Source organism: Phascolarctos cinereus, unplaced genomic scaffold, assembly GCF_003287225.1.
Source record: "Phascolarctos cinereus isolate Bilbo 61053 unplaced genomic scaffold, phaCin_HiC Scaffold_2;HRSCAF=192, whole genome shotgun sequence".
Classification (NCBI taxonomy): domain Eukaryota; kingdom Metazoa; phylum Chordata; class Mammalia; order Diprotodontia; family Phascolarctidae; genus Phascolarctos; species Phascolarctos cinereus.
In genome coordinates this window covers 252101704-252126611 of record NW_027555625.1, presented here as the reverse complement: position 1 = coordinate 252126611, position 24908 = coordinate 252101704, and the positions used below count along the sequence as shown (strand labels likewise).

General features: G+C 45.6%; 1 protein-coding gene across 3 annotated transcripts in view; it reads left to right on the top strand.

The window, feature by feature from the left end:
- The window catches only part of ZNF512B (zinc finger protein 512B), a 36379-nt gene extending 12916 nt beyond the window's left edge, over window positions 1-23463 (top strand). For 2 of the 3 annotated variants that reach the window (XM_078149918.1, XM_078149919.1), the window contains 15 exons: window positions 116-244; window positions 2290-3146; window positions 3329-3561; window positions 3830-3901; window positions 12440-12586; window positions 13241-13365; window positions 13580-13672; window positions 14157-14264; window positions 14559-14729; window positions 14844-15038; window positions 15606-15707; window positions 16274-16336; window positions 17559-17657; window positions 17928-18164; window positions 23231-23463. In XM_078149918.1, the coding sequence (XP_078006044.1) occupies window positions 116-244; window positions 2290-3146; window positions 3329-3561; window positions 3830-3901; window positions 12440-12586; window positions 13241-13365; window positions 13580-13672; window positions 14157-14264; window positions 14559-14729; window positions 14844-15038; window positions 15606-15707; window positions 16274-16336; window positions 17559-17657; window positions 17928-18164; window positions 23231-23293 (2694 nt within the window). In that variant the 3' untranslated portion in view covers window positions 23294-23463. Of the gene's footprint in view, window positions 1-115; window positions 245-2289; window positions 3147-3328; window positions 3562-3829; window positions 3902-12439; window positions 12587-13240; window positions 13366-13579; window positions 13673-14156; window positions 14265-14558; window positions 14730-14843; window positions 15039-15605; window positions 15708-16273; window positions 16337-17558; window positions 17658-17927; window positions 18176-23230 lie in introns of all 3 variants that reach the window. The other variant, XM_020981655.2, reaches the window with a different exon arrangement.
- The last annotated feature ends 1445 nt before the right edge of the window (window positions 23464-24908 follow it).

Sequence of the window (24908 nt, the reverse complement as noted above, 5' to 3'; positions counted from 1 at the left end):
CAGCAGACATTGATTAAATGTTTGCTGTGTGCAAATTGATGCACTATGCTTGGGGCAAAGTTTAGATAAAACACAATATAAACTCCTGGATATTTCCATCTCTTTTCTACCACAGCTGTCCTTGATGAACCAATGGAAGGATGAGTTCAAGGCCCACTCTCGGGTGAAGTGTCCAAATTCAGGATGCTGGCTGGAATTCCCAAGTATTTATGGACTCAAGTACCATTATCAGCGTTGCCAGGGGGTAAGACCTTTGGCTGGGTAGTGGGGCCTGCTAAAAGGTATATTGTAAGTCTTCTCAATGCAAATGGAGTTTAGGATTTGGGAAGAATAAAGAGAAACTAGTGGAGATGAGGGATGAAGGATGGAGCAGGGAGACTTCAGTGATAAGGACTTTGGACTTAAAACCTCAGGTCTAAATTTATGAAGTATTACACTCATGGGAGCATAAAAATACATAGGCCTACTGTCTGTCTGAAAGGTTCTGGGTGTTGTTTGTTTGTTTGTTTGTTTTGGGGGGGAGATTGTACAAATCAAAGTATATCTATTTTGCATGCTGGCATGTTTCAGAACACTTCTGTGTTTCTTCACACATCTTGAGTGTTACTGTATGAACATCTTTTTGAAGGTCAGAAATCTGTATGTAATGACCAGGCATAGGGGACATGATTCTCAGTAGTATATGATTTTACCTCAAGGGACAACCCCTGTATTTAGTGGGCTCTGTTTGTGGATTGTCCTAATAATGCTTCTCATTCTCTTTCCTCTCCTATTCCCATGCCTCAGTTCTGGGATTACTTTTGTTCATCTTCCCGCAGAATCCCTGCAGTTGCTTTTCCTTCTCTTTCCTCCCCTGTCCCTGTGCCTGGCTTCTGGGATTGCTTCTGCTGATCCTCCTCGGGAATCCAGAAGGGGATGCCCTCTTCCCTCTCTCTTTTTTAAAATTGTGTTCATTTTTAGGCAGTTGAGGTTAAGTGACTTGCCCAGGGTCACACAACTAGTGAGTGTTAAGTGTTTGGTCTGAGGCTGGATTTGAACTCAGGTCCTCCTGACTCTATCCACTGCGCCACCTAGCTGCCCCACCTCTTTCTTCTCTTACTCCTTCCTTATTTAGCTACCAGAATGAGTGGTTCCAGGTTAAGATAGCAGTATTTTTGAGTCATTCTTGCACCTTTGTCCAAGTTATAGTACCTAAGGAGCTTTCTGGCCATGTTGTCTTTGCCAGCTATTAGTCTCTCCCACTTAGATGCAGGAGCAATCTCTTCCTCTTTCTTTCCCTCTCTCCAGCCCCTCAGGAATCTTGAAGTACTTTGGAGAAGTTTGCTGATGTTTCTTAGCTATCCCCCTATCCCCACAACCAAATATCCTGCCTCTTTCTTTCTTACCTTTTTCAACCTTTACATGAGAACTCAAAGCTCCTATTTTCTTACCCTTATGCCTTTACTCTCAGTGTTCCTCCCTGACTGTCAGCATCTGTCTAATTGTGCTTCTTCTTCAAGGCCACCCCTCCAGGAAGTCTTTCCAGATCCCCCCAGCCAGACTTGGTCCCTTCATCCTCTCAATCCCTGCCTCACTCTCTTGTAGCACATTGACATCTTGCCTTGTCTTCTAGTTGTGTGTCCATATCTTAGCTCTTCTACTAGACTGAAGGCAGGGACTATGTCTTGTTCTTTTCTGTGTCTCTCTTAGTGCCTTGCATAAGACCCTGCACACATTAGGTGTTAAATAATATTCATTGAATGACTGAATGTAGTCAGGGTGGCATTTTTGCCTCTGGTGCCATAGAAAAGGATAGTATATAGCATTTGCATCTGTGGCTATGTGTATATTATATTAAACACATGTGTAACATGTGACCAATGTGTCTGCTGTGAAGGGCTCTATGTTGAGCTGTATGGGAGATGAATGATAATAAAGGGGTATCAGTTATCCTGCATGCTTTCTTTTTCTACCTTTTCAAGTTCAGCCCGTGCTGCTTTTATTGTTCTTCTTTGCCCACATGTCTGATTGCTTTGTTCGTTTTCTGGGGGAACAAAAAAGAGCCATAACACTTTTTTCTTTTGCTTCTACCTTGAGGTTGGGGGTAAGTAGTTGGGAGCAGAAAGGAAAGGTCAAAGAATGGGACTTTCTTTGTGTTTCTCCACCTCCCTTGTGCTACTCAGGATTTGGGGATAAGGAACCTGGGTGCTGCATTGCCCCCAGTGAGAGCATCCCCTACAGGCCCTGCACTGTTTCTATGGTCCCATCATCCCTGGGCACATGTGGCTCAGTCCGCTTCTTCTTTTTCAGGGTGCCATCTCTGAGAAGCTGACATACCCATGCCCCTACTGTGAAGCTGCCTTCACCTCCAAGACTCAGCTAGAGAAGCACAGATTGTGGAATCACATGGACCAGCCTGTCCCAGCCAGCAGGCCTTTCCCCCTGCCTAAAGCTGCACCTCCTGGGAAGCCAGTACAGACCAACAAGCCAATCCCAGTCACTAAGCCAGTCCCGGTCAGCAAACCGGTCCCCATCACTAAACCAGTCCCGGTCAGCAAGCCAGTTCCGGTCAGCAAGCCGGTGCCGGTCAGCAAGCCGGTGCCGGTCAGCAAGCCGGTGCCGGTCAGCAAGCCGGTGCCGGTCAGCAAGCCGGTGCCGGTCAGCAAGCCGGTCCCGGTCACCAAGTCGGTCCCGGTCACCAAGTCGGTCCCGGTCACCAAGTCGGTCCCGGTCAGCAAGCTGGTCCCGGTCAGCAGACCTGTCCCCGTCAGCAGACCTGTCCCGGTCAGCAAACCTGTCCCGATCAGCAAACCTGTACCGGTCAGCAAACCAGTCCCAGTCACCAAGGTGGCCCCAGTCAGCAAACCTGTCCCAGTCACCAAGCCTGTCCCAGTCACCAAGCCAGTCCCAGTCACTAAGTTGGTCGCTGTGAGCAAATCTGTCCTGCCTAGCAAGCCGGTGCCAGTAAGCAAACCTATCCTGCCCAGCAAGCCCTTCCCACCCAGTAAGTCCATCCAAATCAACAAGCCCTTCCCACCCAGCAAACCTGTCCTTGTCAGCAAGCCTATTCCAATCAGCAAATCAGCATCACCCAGCAAAGTGTTGCCGTTGAACAAGCCGGAAAGCAAAGTGCAAAGAACTGTGGGAAGGAGCGGTGGTAAGAAGAGGTACATATGGACCAGGAGGGATATGTCTGGTATCTGTCTCTCCCAGTCACTCAGCTGGGTTAGAGTCCTGCTTTGGATGGGGAGAGAGGCCACACTGAGCTACAGGTTGGGATGGATAAGAGGAATAGCTGCTTTAAGGCTCCAGGCCCACTCCCCCAGGTCACTGTGTATATGACTTCCAGGGCTGCTGAGGGCTTGGACACCTGCCCCGTCCATCCAAAACAGGCAAAGTTGGAGAAAGAAGGGGATCTGCACCCGGAGAATGGAGAGTGTGCCCTAGACACATGTGAGAGTAAAGACTTCCATATGACTGCAGCAGAGGCCGTTGCTTCACCTACTACCAAGGCTACAAGCAGCAAAGAGGCCACGGGCCCAGTATCACCCCCAGAAGAGGACCCTGAGCGTTCCAAGCACAGTAAGATTAGAGCCCAGGATGAGCAAGGGGGAACACCTTAGAATCCTCATACCTGCATCTGTCTCTACATCCCCCTTTGCAGTGGGGGTGGTAGGGCTGGAGTCTCCTTTGTACCATTCCTGGCATTGATATAGCTGGGTAGGAGTGGTCCTTGGGGTGCGGAGAGGTCCCTAGACAGGTTAGATGAGGGGTGGCACTAGAGGTTAACCCTTTTCTCTATGGTTATTTGACCAGATTTGGTCTTCTTGTTTTCTCTCCCTTGAGTCAGGAAGGAAACAAAAAACGCCTAAAAAGTTCACTGGGGAGCAGCCATCGATCTCAGGGACCTTTGGTCTTAAAGGTAAGGACTCTTCTCCAAGGCCCAGCACCATTCTTTTTTTTTTAAATTAATTTATTTTGAATGATCAACAATCACTTCCATAAGCTTTTGAGTTTTAAATTTTTCTCCCTCTCTCTCTCCCCACCTCCATCCCCAAGATGGCATGCAATCTGATATAGGCTCTACGTATACGTTCCTATCAAACATATTTTCACATTAGTGATGTTGTGATGTTGTAAGTAAAAATTAGAACCAATAGGAGGAACCACCAAAAAGAGGAAACAAAACACAACAGAAGAAAAAAAAATAACATAGTATGCTTCAGTCTGCATTCAGACTCCATAGTTCTTTCTTTGGATGTGGATAGCATTTTCCATCATGAGGCCTTTGGAGATGTCTTAGATCCTTGTATTGCTGAGAAGGGCTAAGTCTATCAGCATTAGTCATCGCACAATGTGGCTGTTACCGTGTACAACCTTCTCCTGGTTCTGCTTATTTCACTCAGCATCAGACCATATAAGTCTTTCCAGGTTTTTCTGAGGTCTGCCTGCTCATCATTTCTTATAGCACAATAGTATTCCATTATATTTGTATACTACAACTTGTTCCGCCATTCCCCAATCGATGGGCATCCTCTCAATTTCCAATTCTTTGACACCACAAAAAGAGCTGCTATGAATATTTTTGTATATGTGGGTCCTTTTCCCATTTGTAGGATCTCTTTGGGATATAGCCCTAGAACCAGCACCATTCTTTACACATAATGCAGGTCTTATGTCATAGCAAGAGGGCAAAGGACAACAGCAAGGGTAAGGGAGAGAATCACCAAGATGAGGGGGAGGGGATGGATGGGAAGACCAGACTTCATGATGTCAACCCCGCCCCCAGCCATGCCAATGAAGTGCACTATAAATGCGAGGTTAATGTGCCCTACCCTCCAGTGACACCCAGTCAGTGTATACCAAGTGTGAAAGGTGGCAACACAATGGGAAGAGTTGGGAGACTCATGCATATATATGCAAGGTTAATTTGTGGCGCACCTTTTGAAAACCACAGTTATAGATGAACCTTTGACATGATCTGGTATGATCCAGTCTTCTGAGAGATGAGGGCACTGAAGCCTGTTAGTGGTGTCTTAATTTGCCTGATACTCCACAGCAAGTTAGGCCTTTGGTCTTAGTTTTTTTTTTCTTTTTTTCTTTTTTCTTTTTTTTTAGGCAATGGGGGTTAAGTGACTTGCCTAGGGTCACACAGCTAGTAAGTGTCAAGTGTTTGATCTGAGACCGGATTTGAACTCAGGTCCTCCTGACTTCAGGGCTGGTGCTCTATCCACTGTGCTACCTAACTTCCCCTCTTTGGTCTTAGACTCAAGAGACCTGAGCTCTAGTCCTGATCCTAGCACCTTAACTCATCTCAGATTAATACCCTTGTGTGTTGCTTATCATAAACTCCTTGTCCTTTGGTTGTTTTCATGCCTGTCATTTCCCTGCTCAATTATAAGGGAACAGGGCCTCACACATAGTGGACTTTCAATGAATGTTTTTTTTTTTTCGGTGAATAAAAGTGGAATGTGTTATAGGCAGATTGCACAGTATACCTATGTTTGTTGAAGAGTCTGAAATAAAGATCTCATCTTATTTTTACCCGGAAAGAAATGGAATTTGACAGAGAAGTGATTACCAGGGATGGGGAACCTGTGGCTTTAAGGCCACATGTGGCCCTCTAGATCCTCAAGTGTGGCCAGAAGTGAAGTTTGTATTCAATCAAAGGGTGGCACTTGAGGACCAAGAGCCACATGTGGCCTCAAGGCTGCAGGTTCCCCACCTCTGGACTAGCCCTAACTGCTCAATGTGATAGAGCCAAGAATAGAAATGATTCTTCACTGTGTCTGTTGTACAAACCATCAGAAAATGCTCTTGTTAACAGAGGAATGCATTCTCCTGATTCAGGGTTAGAGTTAGTCAGAGTCTCCTTTGTTCTAACTCTATATTATTATTTCCATTACTGAGGCTTTAGAAGATGGTCATTTAGTCAGCTAGCATTTATTAAGCATCTATTGGCACATGTTAAGCACTGGGGATACAAAGATAGGCAAAGAATAAACAGTCCTTGCTCACAAGGAGTTCACAGTCTCATGGAGGAGAGACGACATGCAAACAACTACATGAAAACAAGATATATACAGGATGGATTGAGAGTAGGCTTAGAGAGAAGGCATTGAGGTTAAGAAGGAGGGAAGCCAGGAGGCAGAGATGAGGAGAGAGAGCGTTCCAGGCATGGGGGAGAGCCAGTTAAACTGCCTGGAATCAGGAGAAGGAATGTCATATGTGTGAGGGACAACAAGGAGGCCAGGGTCACTGGATGGAAGAGTTTGTTGGGAGGAGGTGAGTGGGAAATACAGGAACAGGAAATTACATCTATGACTGTGAAGAATATGAGTAATGATGAAATGATGATTGGATTTCTAAGAAGTTCAGTTTAGTTTAGTACTTCATGGATCTGTGTTTTCATTGATGAGAGTACTCCTGGAACCAACCTATTACACTATCTCCACAACTTCCAAGATGGTCTTTTGAAAGTTATGATCGAAAAAATTCATCACTTTGTGGCTTGCCTGGTGATGAATGGCTTCAAACTTAGCTTACTTTGATGCCATATTTTCATGTGGATTGGTCTCGTGCTTGTGGAAGCTTTGCCAACAAGAGTGCAAGGCTCTGCCACATTGGAAATACATCTATGCCCAGCAATGATCAGAAGGGATACCTGTTTACAGATTATGGAGTCCCTGGGAGTACAGGACCTTTAGAATTCCTTAATTCCCTTGGCCTCCAAGTAGGGCCCAATTTAAACAGTCCCATTCAGAATGGTATTTCTCTTAGTTTTAAAGGTCTCCAGGGAAAGAACATCCACAGTGTCTCTCAGCAACCCATTCCCTTTGCTGCATAATTGACTATCCAAGGCAATGTGTGATACCATTGTAAGAGTGATGGAAAATGAGGGAGAGGCTAAGTCTGTGTCTCTATCAGCGATGGGAAATATAAAACTGAGGAGAGGAGGGAAGCATAGGGCTTAGGGGAAAAGGTTGTAGAGTGATAGTAAGTTTAGTCAATAGAAAGGCAGCATGGTATAAGGGAAAGAACATTGGAATTGGAGTCTTGAGACTGTGGATCATTTTGACTTCTGTCTTTTGGGATCATAGAATTATAAACTTAGAGCTAAAAGGGATAGTAAAGACCATCTAACTCAACTCCTTTATTTTACAGATTAGGAAACAAAAGCCCAAGGTTACCCAAGTGTCAGAGGCAGAATTTGCACCTGGATCCTCTGACTCAAAATTAGGTGCTTTTCCCACTGCATCACTTATAACCTATGTGATCTTGGACAAGTCATTTACCTCTTTGGGCCTCAGTTTCCCTATCTGTTAAATGAGACAGATGGATAAATTGGCCCTTAAGGTCTCTTCTAACTCTGAATTTATGGTCTCACAATCCTATCTAGATTCTTGTTGTTGTCATTTATGGAACTCTGGTTTATTCCTTCTTCTGAATTCAGAACCTTGCTTACTCCAACTTGGCACTCTAACTTCTTCCTCTTTTGAATACCCTGGCCTTCTAGTTCTTCACTAGTCCTCACTTCAAATGCACTAGGTCTCTGACTGAGTGACCATACCTTACACCTTCCTTACCTCACCCCAGTTTCCTCCTTGACTGATTTTGACTCGGGTGCCAGAATTCCTGATTTAGGTTATGCCAGGAGCACAGTACCTTTGTACCTTCCTGGCCCCATTATGATACTTGTCAGATATATCCATTGCTGTAATCCTGTCCCCAATTATTCTCATATAGCTGTAAATACCCACTCACCCAAGTGTGTATAACCCAATACTCTAGGAAAATAACTAGCACCTTCAAAGTCCCATTTAGATTTTTATGAATAATTAAACAAACATTTATTAAAGTCATACTGAGGGCAAAGCACTGTCCAGTCTAGTAAAGGGATGTCACAAACACTGGTGAACATATTAGAAAGACATGAAACAAATTGTTCTCTGAGATAGCTCCAAGAGAGAAAGTCATTATTGATCAGGAGATTCAAAGAAGGCCTCGTAGAGGGGAGGTGGCATTTGAGTTGGGCATTAAAGCCTGGTTGGTAATGCATCAGGCTACGAGGCAAAGGAAGGATGTTGCAAACATAGGGAAGATCTCAGACCAAGGCATTGAGGTGGGAGATTGCAGAGTGTGGTTGGGCAATAGAGAATAGGCTGTTTTGGCTGAAGTGTAGCTTATTGAGGACAAAGTCACGTTAGAGAAAACTGGAAAGGTGGGCTGGTGCTAGATTGCAGATAGCCTTAAATGCCAGACCAAGGAGTTTGATTTATTCAGTATGCGGTGGGATCATAAAAAGATTCAGAGTCACATGGAACTTCAGAATTAATCTAGTTCAACCCTCTCGTTTTTACAATTCAGGAAACTGGGGCCCAGAGAGTTAATTTGCCCAAAGTCATATAGACAGTAAGCACTGTAGAGTCAGGATGTGAGCACAGGTTGTTTGACATCAAATTCACTGCTCTTTCTACTGCACCAAGCTTCACCATCAAAAAAAAAAAGTGTAGTTGAAGATTTTGGGGCAAAGAGATAACATGTCAAGGTTTGCTTACATGCATAATCAGTCTGTCCACAGAATGAAAGACAAAATAGAGGGGAAGAGAATAGAAGCGACCTTTTAGGAGGCTGTGATAATCCGAGGTGATCATAATCCAAGTTTATACTGTGATAGTGGCAGTGAGACTCAGATTGGATAAATTCCAGAGATATTCTAGGAGGGTTTTTTTTGTTTGTTTGAGCTGAGCTCTCCTGCCTGCCTTAGGTTCATTAGCTCTGAAGCAAGTAACAACATACTTGAGTTGGATTTCTAGGAGTCTTCAGAGTCGGTGATTTTCATTTGTCTTGAGAATTAGGTTCTGACCCAAACCTGCTAATGACTGTTCCAGAACTGCCAGCAACACTCTAAATAGCAAATGGGCAGCTTTGTTCTGATTAACAGAAGACCAAATTTTATATAGTTTTATTAATGCCTTTTGTTTTTACATCATTTGCTTTCAGACATATTCCTTTCCCCCTTTGCTTTTCATCCCCTTCCTCTACTATCTGCCTTGTGACAAAGAAAACAATTAGGTAACACTAATATACACTGTGACCTTGTCTGACAGTGTATTCAGTATGTTGTACCTGTAGCCCCCCAGAACAAGGATTAGTCATTACAGCTAATTAGAATGCAGTTGCCTTCTTTGTGTTTTTTTTCCCCCTGTATATTAGGGTAATCATTGTGTATATTGTGGCCCTGGTTCTTTACTCTGTCTACATTACATGTTTTGCTGAATTGCCCATTTCACTTTTTAAAAGAAACCTTATTTTTGTATCACCTTTATTTCCAAATATGTTTTTCCAAGAGAAAAAAAAGTAGCTCAGCAAAACTATTGGAACATCAACTGAATCTAACAAAATATATGGTGTTATGCACCATAGTCCTTCACCTCTGCCAAGAAGAGTAATAGGTTGATTATTTCACCTCTTCTTTAGAGCTAAGCTTGATCATTATAAGTACAGTGTTTTAACTTGGTTTTTGGTTTTTTTGGATCTTTTTATTACATTATTCCAGTAATTATGTGTATAATTTCCCTGGTTCTGTTTACCTTACTTTGTATCAGTCCAAGTAAGACTTCTAATGTTTCTCTGTATTTACAATTTCTTATAACACAGTAATATTCCATTACATTCGCGTAAGAAGGTTTATCTATCCATTGCTCGGTGGATGTGCATTTATTGTGTTCCTGTTCTTTGGTACTACAAAAAGTGCTGCTCTAAATATCTTGATGTTGATCTTTATAGCACAATAATATTCTATCATATTCATATACCACAATTTGTTTAGCAATTCTGCAATTAATAGGCACCCACTTTGTTTTTTATTTTTTTATTTTATTTTTTAAATTAATTTATTTTTAGTTTTCAACATTCACTTCCACACGCTTTTGAGTTTAAAATTTTCTTCCTCTCCCTCCCTGCTTCCCTCCCCAAGATGGCATGCAATCTGATATAGGCTCTACATATACATTCCTACTAAACATATTTTCACATTAGTCATGTTGTAAAGGAAAACTAGAACCAATAGGAAGAACCACAAGAAAGAAGAAACAAAACAGAAGAAAAGAACAAATAGCATGCATCGATCTGTGTTTATTTTTTGCTATCACAAAAATGCTACTATTCATTCATGTATTCAACAAGCACTTATTATGTGCTTACTATATGCTAGAGAGTAGGGCTAAAAAAAATAATAACACAAACCCTGCCCTTAAGGAGCTTACATTTTATTAGAGGAAACAACATGGATAGTCAGAACAAAATATATACAAAGTAACATCTGGGGGATGTGGGAAGGTACTAGCAACTGTGAAGATCAGGTTAGTCCTCATGTAGGAGGGGGTACTTGAGTCTTAAAGGGAACCAGGGATTCTGTGACGTAGAAAGTAAAGTGCATTCCAGGCCTGGATGATGCAAGGACCCAGAGAGGTGAGACATGGCTTATGGATGGGTACCATAAAAGCTAGTTTCTCTAAAATATGGAGTATATGAAACAAAGTAATATGCAATAAGCCTGAAAAGGGAAGTTGGAGTCAAATTGTGAAAGACTTTAAATGTCAAAGAAGTTTGCATTTTATCCTCAGGTAATAGGAAGGTGCCAAAGTTTGTTGACAGCGTTAGGGCATCAAGGAGGGGAAGAAAGACATGGTCAGACTTGTGTTCTAGGAATATCACTTTGGCAGTGGTGTGAATTTGAAAGTGGGAAGGTAGGATTCAGGGAAGTCATTTAGAAGGCTACTGCAAATGGTTCAGATGAGAGGCGGTGCGATCTGGATTCATGTGGTTGTAGTGTGAATAGAGAGAAGGGAACAGATACTAAAGCTAACGTGGAAGGAGGATTGACAAGGCCTGGCAGCTGACTGAATGTATCAGATGAATGAGAGTGAAGGGTAGGGGATGACTACTAGGTTGCAGAGAGTTAAAAAGTAATCGAGAAAAGAAGAGATAGAGGCAATGAAGAGAGATGTTTTTCTAGGCATTTGGCTATGAAGGGGAGAAGAGGCATAATGCTATATATACAGAGAGAGAGAGAGAGAGAGAGAGAGAGAGAAGAGGCATAATGCTATACACACACACACACACATATACACATATATATATGTATGTATGTATGTATGTATATATATATATATATATATATATATATATATATATATATGTATGTATGTATGTATGTATATATATATATATATATATATATATTTGGTGTATGTGGGATCTTTCTGTCTTTGACCTCCTTGGAACCTATGCTTGGCAGTGGAATTACTAGGTTAAAAGGTATAAACATTTTAGTGACTCTTCTTCCATGATTCCAAATTGTTTTTCAGAATGGAAACCAGACCATTATAGCTCCAACAACAATATGTTGGTGTGCCTGTCTTCCTTTCTGGTAGCCCCTCCATCAACGACTATTTTATTATCATCCTTACCAATTTAATGTACCCAAAATGAAACTTCAGAAGTTTAATTTGCATTTCTTTGTTAGGAGTGATTTGTACCAGTCACTCATATGGTTGTCAAGAGTTTGTAATTCTTCTTTTCAAAACTTCTATTCTTTTGACCATTTATCTCCTGGGGACAAATTAATTCTAATTAATACATGGTCTAATTTCTACTGTCATGGGTATGAGTTGTATCCTATGGAGATATATGTGTATACACACCCCCCCCCCCTTAGCCTTACAAACAATAACTCAAACCTCCTGCTATGTGTAGAACTGCTATGTGTTACATTCTGGGGGAGATGCAAAACTGAGCTAAGACAGTCTATGGAGCTTGCTGCCTAGTTAGCATATGGATCATTTGGTTTTGCACACGTAACCATAATATTCAACATTATATGGTAAGTTAGGAGGTGGAAAATAGAATGCTGTCAGAAGATACTTCATCTGTCAAATGAGGAGGTTGAACTGGGTGATTTTTATGGTCTCTTTCAACTTTTAATCCTTTGATCAAAGACTTTTTTTTGTAAAATGATTTGTTTTCCTTTAATATAGCTGCTTAGTAAGGTCAGATTTTGTGTCAGGTGTTCTTGTAGCTTAGTTTATATTTATCCACATATATATAATGTCAAAATGTCCTTTGAGTGTGAGGCTCCTGGGTTAGAGTTCTGGGAAAGTCTCTGAGGCTCAGTGCTGAAAGGACCCCAGAGATATCAAAGGGGAAGTCATTTGGATTAGCATAGTAGAGGAATCAGGTAGGCTGGCTACCCTATTTGCTGACTATTCTTGGGAAACCAGCCTGGAGGGGATATCTATGGGGCTCTGTGTTTTCCTGAGAAACCCTTAGTATCTCCCTAAAGCCTGTGGTAGGGCCTGGAGGTATGACTGTAGATATTGGTGCATCCAAAAGGGACTTGGTATTGGGGCGCTAGATATTATAGTGGGTTTGTTAGTGACATCCTTATCCCTCCCAGGCCTTGCCAAGGCAGAGGACAAGGCCAAGGCCCACCGTGCCAAGAAGTTGGAAGCCAGCAGCAGCGCTGAGGAGGGGAGGAAAAAGGTCTTGGCAGCTAATGTGAAGAAAGAAGTGGTACCTATAGCCACAGCTCACCTGAGCACAGGTGAGTGGGTGGAAGGAATTCCCCCAGCTTAGGAAAGAGTAATGCCAAAGAATGGGCTGATTGTTGTCCTAATAATAATGATAGCTCACATTTTTATTAAGATTTTCAAAGCACTTGACAAAAATTTGATCCCCACAATGAGCCTGGGATTGTCCCCATTTTAAGGAACTGAAGGTCAGAGAGGTTAAGTGACTTGCCCTGGGTAACACAATGTCTATGATAGGATTCAAACACAGCTTTTCCTGGCACTAAATCCAGCTTTCGATGCTGCTTACCGCACCATCTTCTCTGATGGCTTGGGGAAAAGGCCAGGGAGGGGTTAAGGGTCCCAGGACAGTCCCAAGAACTGTGCTGGCTCTTGGAGGTACAGAGAAAAAGAGGCCCAGATAGCTTCATAATGCAGTGCGTTCCCATGGTCTTATAAATGTGGAAGGAGAATGATTTTGGGCAGGCAGGTTCTAAGGAGAAATCAGATGTGGGTGGGCAAGACATAGATTTACCTCTGAGCAGAAAACCAGTAATGATATTCAAATATCATTATTTGAGTACAGGCTTTCTGGAGTGTGAAGATTGGTGCCATGTGTGGTCTTCCTCTGCTGTCCAGATCCCTCTGTTATCCCTTGCTTCCTATACCCCTTACTTCTTGCCCTCCAGGGAGCCCTGAAGAGCAGTGGCAAAGAATCCTCCATGAGAAGGGTGAGGTCGTCTGTCCCACTTGTGGAGTCATCACCAGGAAAACCATTGTAGGCCTCAAAAAGCACATGGATGTTTGTCAGAAGGTAAGGATGAGGTTAGCCCCTGGGGCCCAGGGCTGAGGATGCAGCAGGACCCAGGCGTCCTGGAGTCAAGATAGCTGCCTCTTGTTTGCCTGGAGCCCATTCTGTCTGGGACTTGAAGGAAGGAAGGGAGACAATGAAGGGGGGAGTGGATTTTGTCTCCTCTTAGCCCCTGCCCCCATGCCTGACTGGGAGTGGGGGGTGGGGGGCTGTCCAGCTGCAGGATGCGCTCAAGTGTCAGCACTGCAAGAAACAGTTCAAGTCAAAGGCAGGGCTCAACTACCATACCATGGCGGAGCACAGCAGCAAGGTATGACTGTACCCCCTCACCCCGCCCTTATCCCTCCCTTTATATCGATACATTGCCCTCTCAGCCCATTGACCCATTAACTCACTCCCCAGTTGCATCCCTCTGCCTAAGACAGGCTGTTGAATCATCATCTTCTTACCCCTCCTTGGCATTTACATTAGATAAGCTTGTTGATTACTAGTAAGAAGGAGGCTGTGATTCTAGGGATGGTGGAAGAGTGTGTATGCATAGGACAGACCTGTGCATATGTGTGTGGGTTGGGGGTGTGTGTGTGTGTGTGTGTGTTGCTTGGAAGGAAATGAGGTCTGGAAGTAGTGCAAGGACAGAGACATAGTGTATACATGTTTGAGTTGGAATAAGAAGAAGCATGTATATGTGGTGTGTTGGGGGGGTGAGGGTGGGTAATAGCAAAAGTATGTATATATGTGAAGGGGAAAGTCCTTTATAGGATGCTAACTCTAGCTTTGACCCTGTCTGGCCCCAGCCCCAGCCCCTGACAGATGTGGAGCCTTCAGAGTTGGATGAACAAGAGGAACGAGAGCGTTTGAGGAAGGTTCTGAAGCAGATGGGGAAACTCAAGTGTCCCAATGAGGTCAGTTTCCATTCCCAACCACAGTGTCCAGAGGTCATGCTGCTCATCCTCTGTGCCCCTTGTGTTTGAGATCACTCAGTCTGGGGAGGGTCTCCAGGCAAGTAATTTGTTCTGGTCAGCTTGAAAGGGACAGTGGACAATGCCTGTCATTAAAAAGGGTTCGTTATATGTGTCTCTGTTTCCCATGATAAAAAGGACACTTGGTGGGACTCTGTGGCTCTGGTCCCTCTTCCGAGTGACTGGGGCTAACCCTGGATGGGATCTCCTGTTTCTTAGTGAATATTGTACCCACAGGGCTGTGCAGCTGCCTTCTCCAGTCTCATGGGGTACCAGTACCACCAGAGACGCTGTGGAAAGCAACCATGTGACCTGGACAGTCCTGTGTTCACCTGTCCTCACTGTGGTAAGACCTATAAATCCAAGGCCGGCCATGACTACCACCTCCGCTCAGAGCATCCTACCCCGGTAAGACACCCTTTCTCCTCTTCCCCCTAACCATATGTTCATTTCCCTAAACATAAACTCTCAGAAATGCAGTACCTTCCTCAAAATGTTATCTTACTACCTTTTCTTGCATAGCCTCCTGAGGAGCCTGCGGGAAAACCTCCTGAGCAGGATGTTGAGATGGACATGGAACGGACACCAAGTGGACGGATCCGTCGGACGTCTGCCCAGGTGGCAGTGTTCCACCTTCAGGAGATTGCAGAGGATGAGCTAGCTCGGGATTGGACCAAGCGGCGGATGAAGGATGACCTTGTGCCTGAAACCAAAAGGGTGAGACACCTAGGGGAGGGAAGTGCTAAGTAATTTGGGGCTGGTCATTTACCCTTTGAAGTTACCTGCTTGAAGATCAGTGACCATTTGACTGTTCTGACATGACTTCAAAAGTCATGTCCACTCCTATCTCTGAAAGGACTGGGTTTCCAGACAAATTGTCCCACTAACTCATTTGGGCACCCATTGCCATATCTATGCCACACCTCCTTGGCATCTAACCTAACTCTCTCTGGCCCCAGTATTAGTTACACAGTTTATTTTTAGTGTTTATACAGCTGTTCTGTATAGACTCTTCTTGGGGGAGGTGGGAATGGCCTTTAGAGTGCAGGCTATAGTTGTACAGAATACCTTCCATCCCCTCCTGCATGGCTTCTTTCTGTCCTATGGTAGTTCCAGGTTTGTAGATAACTTAGGAGTGTATTGTATGATTGAACAGAATGGGGTTTGAGGGAGGAGGAGAGGGGACAGGCCACAGATTGCCTGGTGCTCTCCTACCCCCATTACAAAGAGAACCAGTGTGTGGGGAAGGCTGCCCTGTCGTCCATCACACACATTGTTTGGCAGCTTAATTACACTCGGCCAGGACTCCCAACACTGAATCCTCAGCTGCTGGAGACATGGAAGAATGAAGTGAAGGAGAGAGGACATGTCAACTGCCCTAATAATGTAAGGATAAGAGGTGGTGGGGAAGCTGGGGAAGGGGAAGAAAGAGTCCAGACTTGACTTTCCCTGGGAAGGGCCTGCCTGTATCCCCAGCCCTGACTTAAGACAAACTCATAGGAGATGTGAGGAAGCTCCCCTGAAGCTTTAGGAGTAGATGAGTCACAATCTAGCTTCCTTGAGTACTGGGGGCATTGAGCAGTCACTCAGACTGCCCATATAGAAGAGGTCACAGAAGGGGTTCAGCTCTGTACCCCAACCCTCAACCCCTTGCTCTTTTCCTTGGAGGCAGATCCAGGAAACTCCTGCTATAATTCTTTCTCATGGGGAGGGAGACAATATGGAATGATCATGTGCCTGTGGGTACTTCTGTGGAGTCAGGCCTGTTTCTTAGGCCCATACAGTCCTAGAATGTTAGAATTAGAAGAAAGCTCAGAGGCCAGCTCCTCTTATCCGGTCTTATCCCCCCTTATCACCTGAGCAGTGTGATACTAGTTCCCAAGGGAGGGAGTGTTATACACAACAAAGCAGCAGAATCCCATGACTCTCCTCTCCCTCTGTTTTCCTCTCAGTGCTGTGAAGCCATCTATTCGAGTGTGTCTGGGCTGAAAGCCCACCTGGCCAACTGTACCAAGGTCAGTCTCCTGTTCCCTCACCCAGGATTCTGTTTGTGGAAAGGGGCTTTAGCAGTGGTAAACCCTCTCCTTGTGTAGAAGTTGCTGGGCCACAATGAGAGAGGAGGGGTTCACATGGAGGGAATAATCCCTTTACAGTTATCTGTACAACTGAAGGAAGTGGATGTCCTCTCTGTTAATCCAGAGTAGTAGAAAGTCTTCCCCTTTGTTTGGGTCTATTGCTGAGCCTTGAAGAGATGTCACAGAAGAACTGGATGAGCCAATCAGTGCTGAAAGCAGTAGTCCCTTTTATTTGGCCTATTTTAATGGAAGGCCATGTAACTTACCTGGAGATACCCGAGGGAGCTCTAAGAGGGAAGCAGGGGCAGCAAGGGAAGGCTTTAGAACAGGACCTCACAACCTCCAAAACTGTGACAGTCTCCCCACCCACTTCTATAACAGGACAGAGAAGTATGCAACTAGAAAACTGCAAGAATAGGGTCTGTCTGGTCATTGCGGGAGGAGAGACTCGACAGTGGTCTTTGGAGAGAGAGGCTGCTCTAAGGCCAAGATGCATTGTTAGGTCCAGTTCCATCTTCACTCCCCTTATCAGCATAGTTTGGGTATTTTATGGGGAGGAGGGCTTTTTTACCCAGGCAGGTCTGAGTGGGGCTTCTCTGACCAAACTCAGAGTTGGGAAACCCATTAGTGGGTTACAGGCAGTAACATGGGATGTGACTGAGAAAGAGACAGCCTGTTAAGACTAGACCCGAAAAACCTCATTTTCCCAGACCACAACACCCTCCTTACTGTGGGCCTACTTGAGAAGGCTCCCAGGGAAATCAGACTCATGTATATTGTGTCATTCTGGGTTCATACTGATTGAGGCCTATTCCCAGTGTCCCACTTCACCCAGACAGGTGGGACATCCTTCCCCAATGGCTCATTATTAAGGGGCTTACTGTCTTTTCTCTGAGAAATGGCCCACTAGACGGGGCCCTTGAGGCATATGTACTTCACTGTCCCTGGGGCTGCAGCCTCTCTGTTGCTTGAGCCCCTGTGGGAGGAGAGGAATATTTGTATATGTGTGTTGGGGGTGGAGTGGAGAATGGATGTTTGTGTTGCCTGCCTTTGTTTGGGTTTGAAGATTCCAGAACTGCTTGTCAGCATATTCTGAGGCGTTGTGAGACAGGGACAAGGTGGAGGGCTTGGGGGATCACGAACCCAGCTCTGTGTACTGCAGGGAGACCACTTGGTGGGGAAGTATCGGTGCCTCCTGTGCCAGAAGGAGTTCAGCTCTGAAAGTGGTGTTAAATACCACATCATCAAGACACATTCAGAGGTGAGGACCATGGAATGTTAACTAAACCTCCTTTGTAACAATCTTAGCAACAAGGGTTCCCAGCCTGGTCCCCGTGGAGGCAGGAGTGGGTGGAAGGAAAGGCTGGGTTTGAGTCTGGGAGGGATGGGGGGAGGGAGTCTGTCATATAGTTAGAGTGAGAATTGGGAAGCCAAGAGATAAGGAAAAGCTGACTTTTTAGCCATGCTGGACATGGGGAATAATCTCTCCTGAATGCCCTAGGCTTCACTGGGTGCTTTCTTCTCTCCATAGAACTGGTTCAGAACCTCAGCAGACTCCTCACCCAAACCCAAGAGCAGGGAGCAGCTGTCCGCCAAGGAGAAGAAGAAAAGCACATCAAGTGGAAAGAAACGGGGCCGAAAACCCAAGGAACGGCCCTCTGAGGGCCCCCCCACAAAGACTTCCCCCAAGCCCCAGGACGATTGGCCCTTGGGTGGTCGAGACAAGGGGAACCGAGTGGTGCCCAGCCGGAAATCGGGAGCCAGTAAGGTGCCTGAGAAGTGAGCAGAGGTTGGGGCTGGGGGAGAGGGTGGGGGCTGGGGAGGCCAGGCTGCTTCTCAGACTGACTGGGTACTGAGTTTACAAGCCAGGGAGAGGAGAAGGGAGGGGAGGAGGGAGCTGGCTCCGATCTCCCATCCCTCGTTCTTTGGCTTTCCTATCCTTCTCCTCATCTCCCTGGCCATTCCTTTGGAAGGAAGAAGAATACCACTCCCAGGGACCTGTTCCTTAGCCTTGTTTAACTGAGAGAGGCTGTGGCAGCCCATCTAAGGTTTTGTCAGTCCATCCACATGCATAGTCATGTCATACACATGCTTGCCTGGGTTACAGTGTACTCAGGTTGGGGAAGGGGGCCAGTTGGTGTGCACAGGTAAATACACACACACACACACACACACACACACACACACACACACACACACACACACACACACACACCTGGGTTGCAGTGTGCTCAGGTTGCGGAGGGGACCAGTTGGTGTTCAAAGGGAGAAGAAAGTGCAATAGGGGTGGGGATGGGGTTTCCTTAGGGGGTAGCAGCAAGATTTTCTCTTACGCTGTTGTGCATTGGGAGTATGGGAGATGGAGTGAGAGAGATCGATGTCTACCTGGTCTCTCAGAGCCAAGACTTTGAATGCTTGGAAATTGTTTGAGAGTGATTCTGGGTGGAGGCGCCCAAAAAACCTCCCTCCTCTTCCCACATCCCCAAGGGTAAACTGACTTTGGGGATACCAGTATTTGGAAAAGGAACTGAAGGGAAAGAACTTTGTTCTGGATGGGCAGGGCTATATAGGGGAGGGAAAGGGAGTGCCACCTGGGTTCTCAGCTCTCCCTGCTGGGGGGAGGGGACAGATTTCAGCTTTAGTTGAAGAATGATAGGGTCTGGACTTTCCTGTACCTACTGGCCCTACATTCACATTTCTGATTTCTCAGCTTCTGAATAGGACAGGTGCTAGTCCTGTTCTCAGAGCTCTCCTTTTGTGCCCTCATGGCATTGTGTTTCTGTCAAGGGGTGCTTGTAGTTTCTTGGGAAGAGGCCTAGGACCCAGCCTAGGTCACATAGCTACTCTTCCTCTTAGCACTGTAAGCCTGGACCCTCTTTAGCCATTTTCCTGGATAGATCCCTTATATCCTAGGCAGTCTCTTTGTATCTCCTCATGCCTTTTCCTATCTTGTTTCTCCCTTCTGTGTCTGTCTACTCCCCTCCACCAGAGGGCATAGTAGTGACACTAAGAATTGAAGGGCTGGCTAATATTGAGGTGGAATAGAGAGGCAGATATGGGCACCCTTAAAAACACTTTCTGTCATTCCCTTCCCTTGGGAGCTGAGCTCTTAGAAGATTTGCCCATCTATCATTCTTTACTCTCTGAGTGTTGTCTTCTCTAGTCCCTTGGTGGAGCTGAGGGAAGATTGCCAGAAGCTAGCGCTAGTGCCCTGTAGTACAGGGCTCCACATCCCCTTTCTTGGAAGAATGAGGTTCTGAGTGTGACAGTCACACAGATGACTGGTGGTGATAGTGAGAGGAGAACATAGCCCATTTGTGCAAGGGCCCCTTGCTTTCTCTGCACTTGACCATTAACCAGTTTTCTCCAGTCATAGTATCATAGGATTTAGAGCTGTAAGGGAAGCTTTGAGATCATCTTGTCCAGCTCCCTCATTTCAACAGATGAGAAGCCAATGCCCAGAGAGATGAAGTGCGTTTGCCAGACTCCAAACCTGACTCCATATACAGAGCTTTTTTCCACCCTCACTGCACCATGGTGCCCAACCTGGTTGCTGCCTCAGAGACTGGAAAGTCGAATTAATAAGTAATGACAGATCCAGGGATGCTAATGATAGGAAGAGCCCACAGCTCCTGATCTGCTCCCTCTTGTAGAATGACCTCAAGGACAGGTTTCAGACTCCTTAGGTTGGAATCAGATAGTATGTGGCACTTACTTTGTGGGTGGTGGAGGGTGAGTGTCCTCAAGATGAGAGTGCCTAGCACTAGTGAGGTGGTTAATACATTCTTATTTCTTGAAAGCAATGGGAGGTAGGCTTTCCTTTAGGAATTGTTCCCAACATATCCTCCCCAGTAAGCACTTAGCATCCACTGTAACCTTGCCTTTGAGCATTTCCTTAGCCCCCAGCCATCTGGCTCATCCCACAATCTCATTTGGGGCCTTTTATCTCCAGATTTAAATGGGGAAAAGAACTAGGTTGAGGGCTGGAGGCAGCACAGGATCTTTTCGAATGTGGATCTTTGCGAAATTGGAAGGAGTTCCAAACTTATTGTGTTATAGCTTTAGAACTGGAAGGAACCTTAGAGGTCATTTTGTCCACTCCCTCATTTTACATTTAAGAAACTGAGGCCCCACAAAGCTAAGGTCCCCAAAGTGGTAGAGCTGACCTTTAAACCAAGGTGCTCTGACCCCAAACCCAGCACTTTTTCCATTACACCACAAGCTTATGATGGAGACCGGTCAAGGCAAGGTGGGACCCACAAGGAAGTGGTAGCTGTGTCCTAGCCAATTTGTAGAAGTTAAGGTTGGCTTTTCTCCCTTTTCCTCCTAGGAGTCAGTGTGAGTCTACATAGGAAAGGTCACCTAAGGTGAGGAACAGACAGAATAAAAAAGGGAAGTCAGGCTAGTACACACAGAAGCTTACACTGCCTTCCCAAACACAATTTGTTTTTAGATTATTTGCTGTTATGGATTATCTGTGCCACCACTCCCCTCCATTAATGCAGATAATAGACATAATTATGACCCAATTTATCACTGGGTCTTCCCTCTAACGCCCTACCCCCTTCCTCCCACAAAAGAGAAGAAAGACCCTTAAAGTTGAGGGAGGCTTTGATGTAGCTAAAGACATGAAGGGGCTGCTGTAAGGGGTTGGTTGGGCAAGGGATCTCTGCTCCCCCAGGTATACCCAAGGACCCATTTACAGGAGCTGCAGTCCATGATGTGAATTTTTATATTTGCCCGGTGTGTGTCTCCTAGATATTGTGAGAAAGCCAGTTGTCTTCACAAGTAACAAATGATTTTATATCCTTTTTATACTATAAATTGTCTAATCTTTGACACTTTGGTGCTAAGGGTTTCCTGGTACCGACTGTACCCTGGGGGAGCCAGTGCTTCCCTGAGCCTCAGAAGTTGAGAATTTGGATCACAGTGGCAGGTCCAGGACCACTTTCCCCTACCCCCTCCAGCTACTGAAACTCAGCCAGGGGTCTGAGTATCTAGTGACTCAGGCCATGGCTGCCATCTCTCCAGCCCCCAAAAAGAGCCTTCAGGGCAGGGTCCACCCAGCACAGGTCCATGGGGGAGGTGGACATAGGGTAGTTTCCTGCCCACAGACCCTCATGGGGAGGCTGGGCTCAGGGATACACCTCACAAAGATAATTTCCCCTCTGAGCCTTCTAATTCTTTAATTGACCCAGTTGCCTCTGAGTAGTATGTGACCAAGACTGAGGTTGATGCTATCCTCTGGGGGCAGGGATAAAAGGAGAGTAGGGAATCTAGGGTTGGGACACTGTCATTGCTTTCCATGTCTTGGCTAGGGTTTTAAGTCCAGGGGCATCGGAGGGACTGACCCTAGAGGAGTTGGGCCCTTCCCTCTGCTTTACCTTGGAATGAGAGGGGAGACACTGGTCCCTTTCATCAGGAGGTCCCCAATCTGACGGAAAACACAGGGAATTGATTTAAAGATACAAACAAGAGGAAATTGATAATTAAAAGATAGAAAAGCCAAGTGCTGAGGGAATACAGAGAAAATAGGGGGTGGGGAGGTGAAGGGGAACAACCTAGCACTGAGCTCTTTGAGGTATCAGAAGGAGTCACTTTGCTTAGATGATCAAGTCTGAAAGAAAGCTAGTGGCAGAGTAGAGATGGTATATGTTATATTATTCCATGCACACACCATTTCTTCTACTCTCAGGTTGTCTTCTCTTACTTTTTAGCTAATTCCTCCCAATCCTGGGGCTCCTGGGAATAGAAGTTTATTGGTGTCAGAGGTGTATGTGGAGAAGGTAGCAGAGGTAGTTGCCATGTATGGGAAAGAGTAGGTCTCTGTCCTCAGTCTTTCAGCTAATATTCTTTTGGGAGACCATGTGGTCACTGCTCCTCACCAAGGAATTCCTGGGGTGGAGGGTTGAACTCCAGAGCAAGACGGGTCCCTATTAACTTGGATTTTAGCACTTTACTCCCCCCTGGGTAAATTGGGTGTGGGTTCCACTGGCTTTGGTAAGGATGGGCAGGTCTGGGTCACATCTGGAATAGTTTCAGGCTGGTGAGGGCTTGAGTGCTGTAGCCACTGTTCTCCAACTACCCAATCCCCCCCCCAATGTGTGATTTTCCCCTGCTTCCCCTCTCCCCCCCAAGAAGGGGAGCACAGCACCGAGTTCCGGACTCATGATGTCCCTATCCCCAAAACACACACACACAGTCTCGCTGCCACTGACATATTCAAGGCCACCTTCTCCAGATCTACCTCTGACCTTGCTGGGGCACCCAAATCCAGCCCTCAGTGGTAGGGGGATGGGTGTGTGTGTATGCAGAGAGAAGGGCCAGCGCTTGCACAGGAAAAGGGAGATGGGGTGGGGGGGAGGGCAGAGTTTGGGTAAATAGGAGGGGTGGGCAAAATTTCAAGGTAAAAAAAGAAAAGGATGCACTTTATTTGCACGTGCAGAGGCGGTGGAGGTGGGGCAACGCATTTGCCTCAGCCTTCCCAAGAGGGCTCTTGAAATCTGCCCTTTCACAGATTCCTCACCCTCCCCAAATATCCTCTGACCCTTGCTGCTGGAGTCATTTTGGGACTGGGAGGGCTGGACTTAGAAGAGGTCTTGCTTTCTCCTCTCCTCCCACCCCACCACCGCCGATTCAGATTCACCAGTTGGAGCAGGTCCGGAGAGAACCCCTGGACTTGCTCACCTGCCCCAGCCCATCAGAGCGTCCTCTCCCTTTGGGCTTCGTTTGGTTTTTATGCCCGTTCTTAGACATAAGTGCATTTTGGGGAAAAAAAAAGTTTCAATTTATCCCTTGTAACCACATATATACATATATATTATATCTACAAAGTGTTTATTTGCGAGAGGCGTTTTAACGGCGACCTACCCGAGGCTGAGCCCCTCCCAAGCGTGATGATCGGTGCCCTCCTTAATCACCGGCGAGCACGGGGCGAAAGTTGGTAAGGCCCCCCAGCCGGAGGGTACATGCTGTAAAGCCCGGGGCCAGCGAGGACCGGGCTGGAAGTTGATTCCTGTATGTACGAAAACGACCGTATCAGATAAATGTTTATTGATTCTTTTTCATGACTTGGGTGCAAGTGAGTTTGTTGTTCAGGTGTGGGGAGGGTCAGAAGTGGGTTCCAACATACACACACCCTTTTGACCAACCAGGACTGAGGAAGGCTGAATGGCTCCAGAGTCTGAAGCGCCCCCTCTGGAGATGTGAGCTTGGGAAAGGAGAGGGGGAAGGAGTTCGAATGCAGCTTCTAGGATGGTTCCCCACACTTATCTTACCTTCGGATTCCTCTGAGGACCCAGAATGACTGGGGAAACAAAAATGTCATAGACAAATCCTGCCCTCAAGGACCTTACAATGTGAGGGACTGTGGGGCATTAGATGTTGATGAAGCTTTCCCTGATCCCCCCTACTTCTAACTCCCCTCGTTGGTGGCAATCTTTCTATATCACATATTGCTTTGTTTTGCAACTCTAGTACCTTCACAGTTTATATGTAGTAGAATTACTGTTCTGGTCCTATCCCCTTTCTAGTACTTAAGAACCTCGGGTATAGGGACCCAGTCTTATGTAAATTTCATTTTCTTCTTTTCTCCCCTATTTCCTACCAGTGCCTTAAGGCACATTCTTTGGAGGTACAAGGGGCTTCCTGTATCTTGAGTGGATGAATGAATGAATGGAGACACACAAATAACTCTGATGCAAGTTAAGAGTATGATAAAGTGCACACCTAAGATAAAACAAAGTTTGTTTTTAAAGAGATGCAAGGAAAGAAGGATCATGTATAATGGGTAAATGAGGGAAGGCTTTAACATAATTTCGAGAGAAGCGTGGGTGAAGACTTTGTCATAGATGCAATGCAAATGTGATATAACAAGCATTTATGAAGTATTTTTCTTGTGTGATGCAGTGCACTAGGTGCTAGGGGTACCAGGGTACACTGGACACAGACCCAGCTCTCAAAAAGTTTACATTGTAGTAATAAGAAATAACAGTTGCCATTTATAGAGTGCCTTATATTTGATCCTGGCAACTCTATGAAGTGGGTTAGTACCTACTTCAGGTAGGTATTATTGTTTCCGTTTTACAGATAAATTAACCAAGCCACAGAGGTTAAATAAATTTTCCCATGGGTATTAAATATCAAGAGGTGGGGTTTGAATCCAAGTTTCTCCTGACTCTTAAGTCCTAGGTTCTTTCTACACCATACTGCCTTCAAGTTCAGTTTAGGATCTATTGAGTTAAGGTAATGGTATTTTTCGGTGGCCATGTATTACAGGAACTTGGAAACATGGGACTGGAGCTCAGGGAAGAGGCTGGAGGTGAAGACATAGATTTAGGAGTCATCTGCATAGGACATACGTGAAAGTCCTGGGGATAAATGAGATCAGCAAGGTAGAGTTTAGACAGAACAGAGAAAATTATGAACAGAACATTAGAGGATACTGATGTTTATGGGATGGGAGGATGAGGAACCTGCAGAAGAGGCAAGAAGCAGTCAGAGAAGTAGCAGA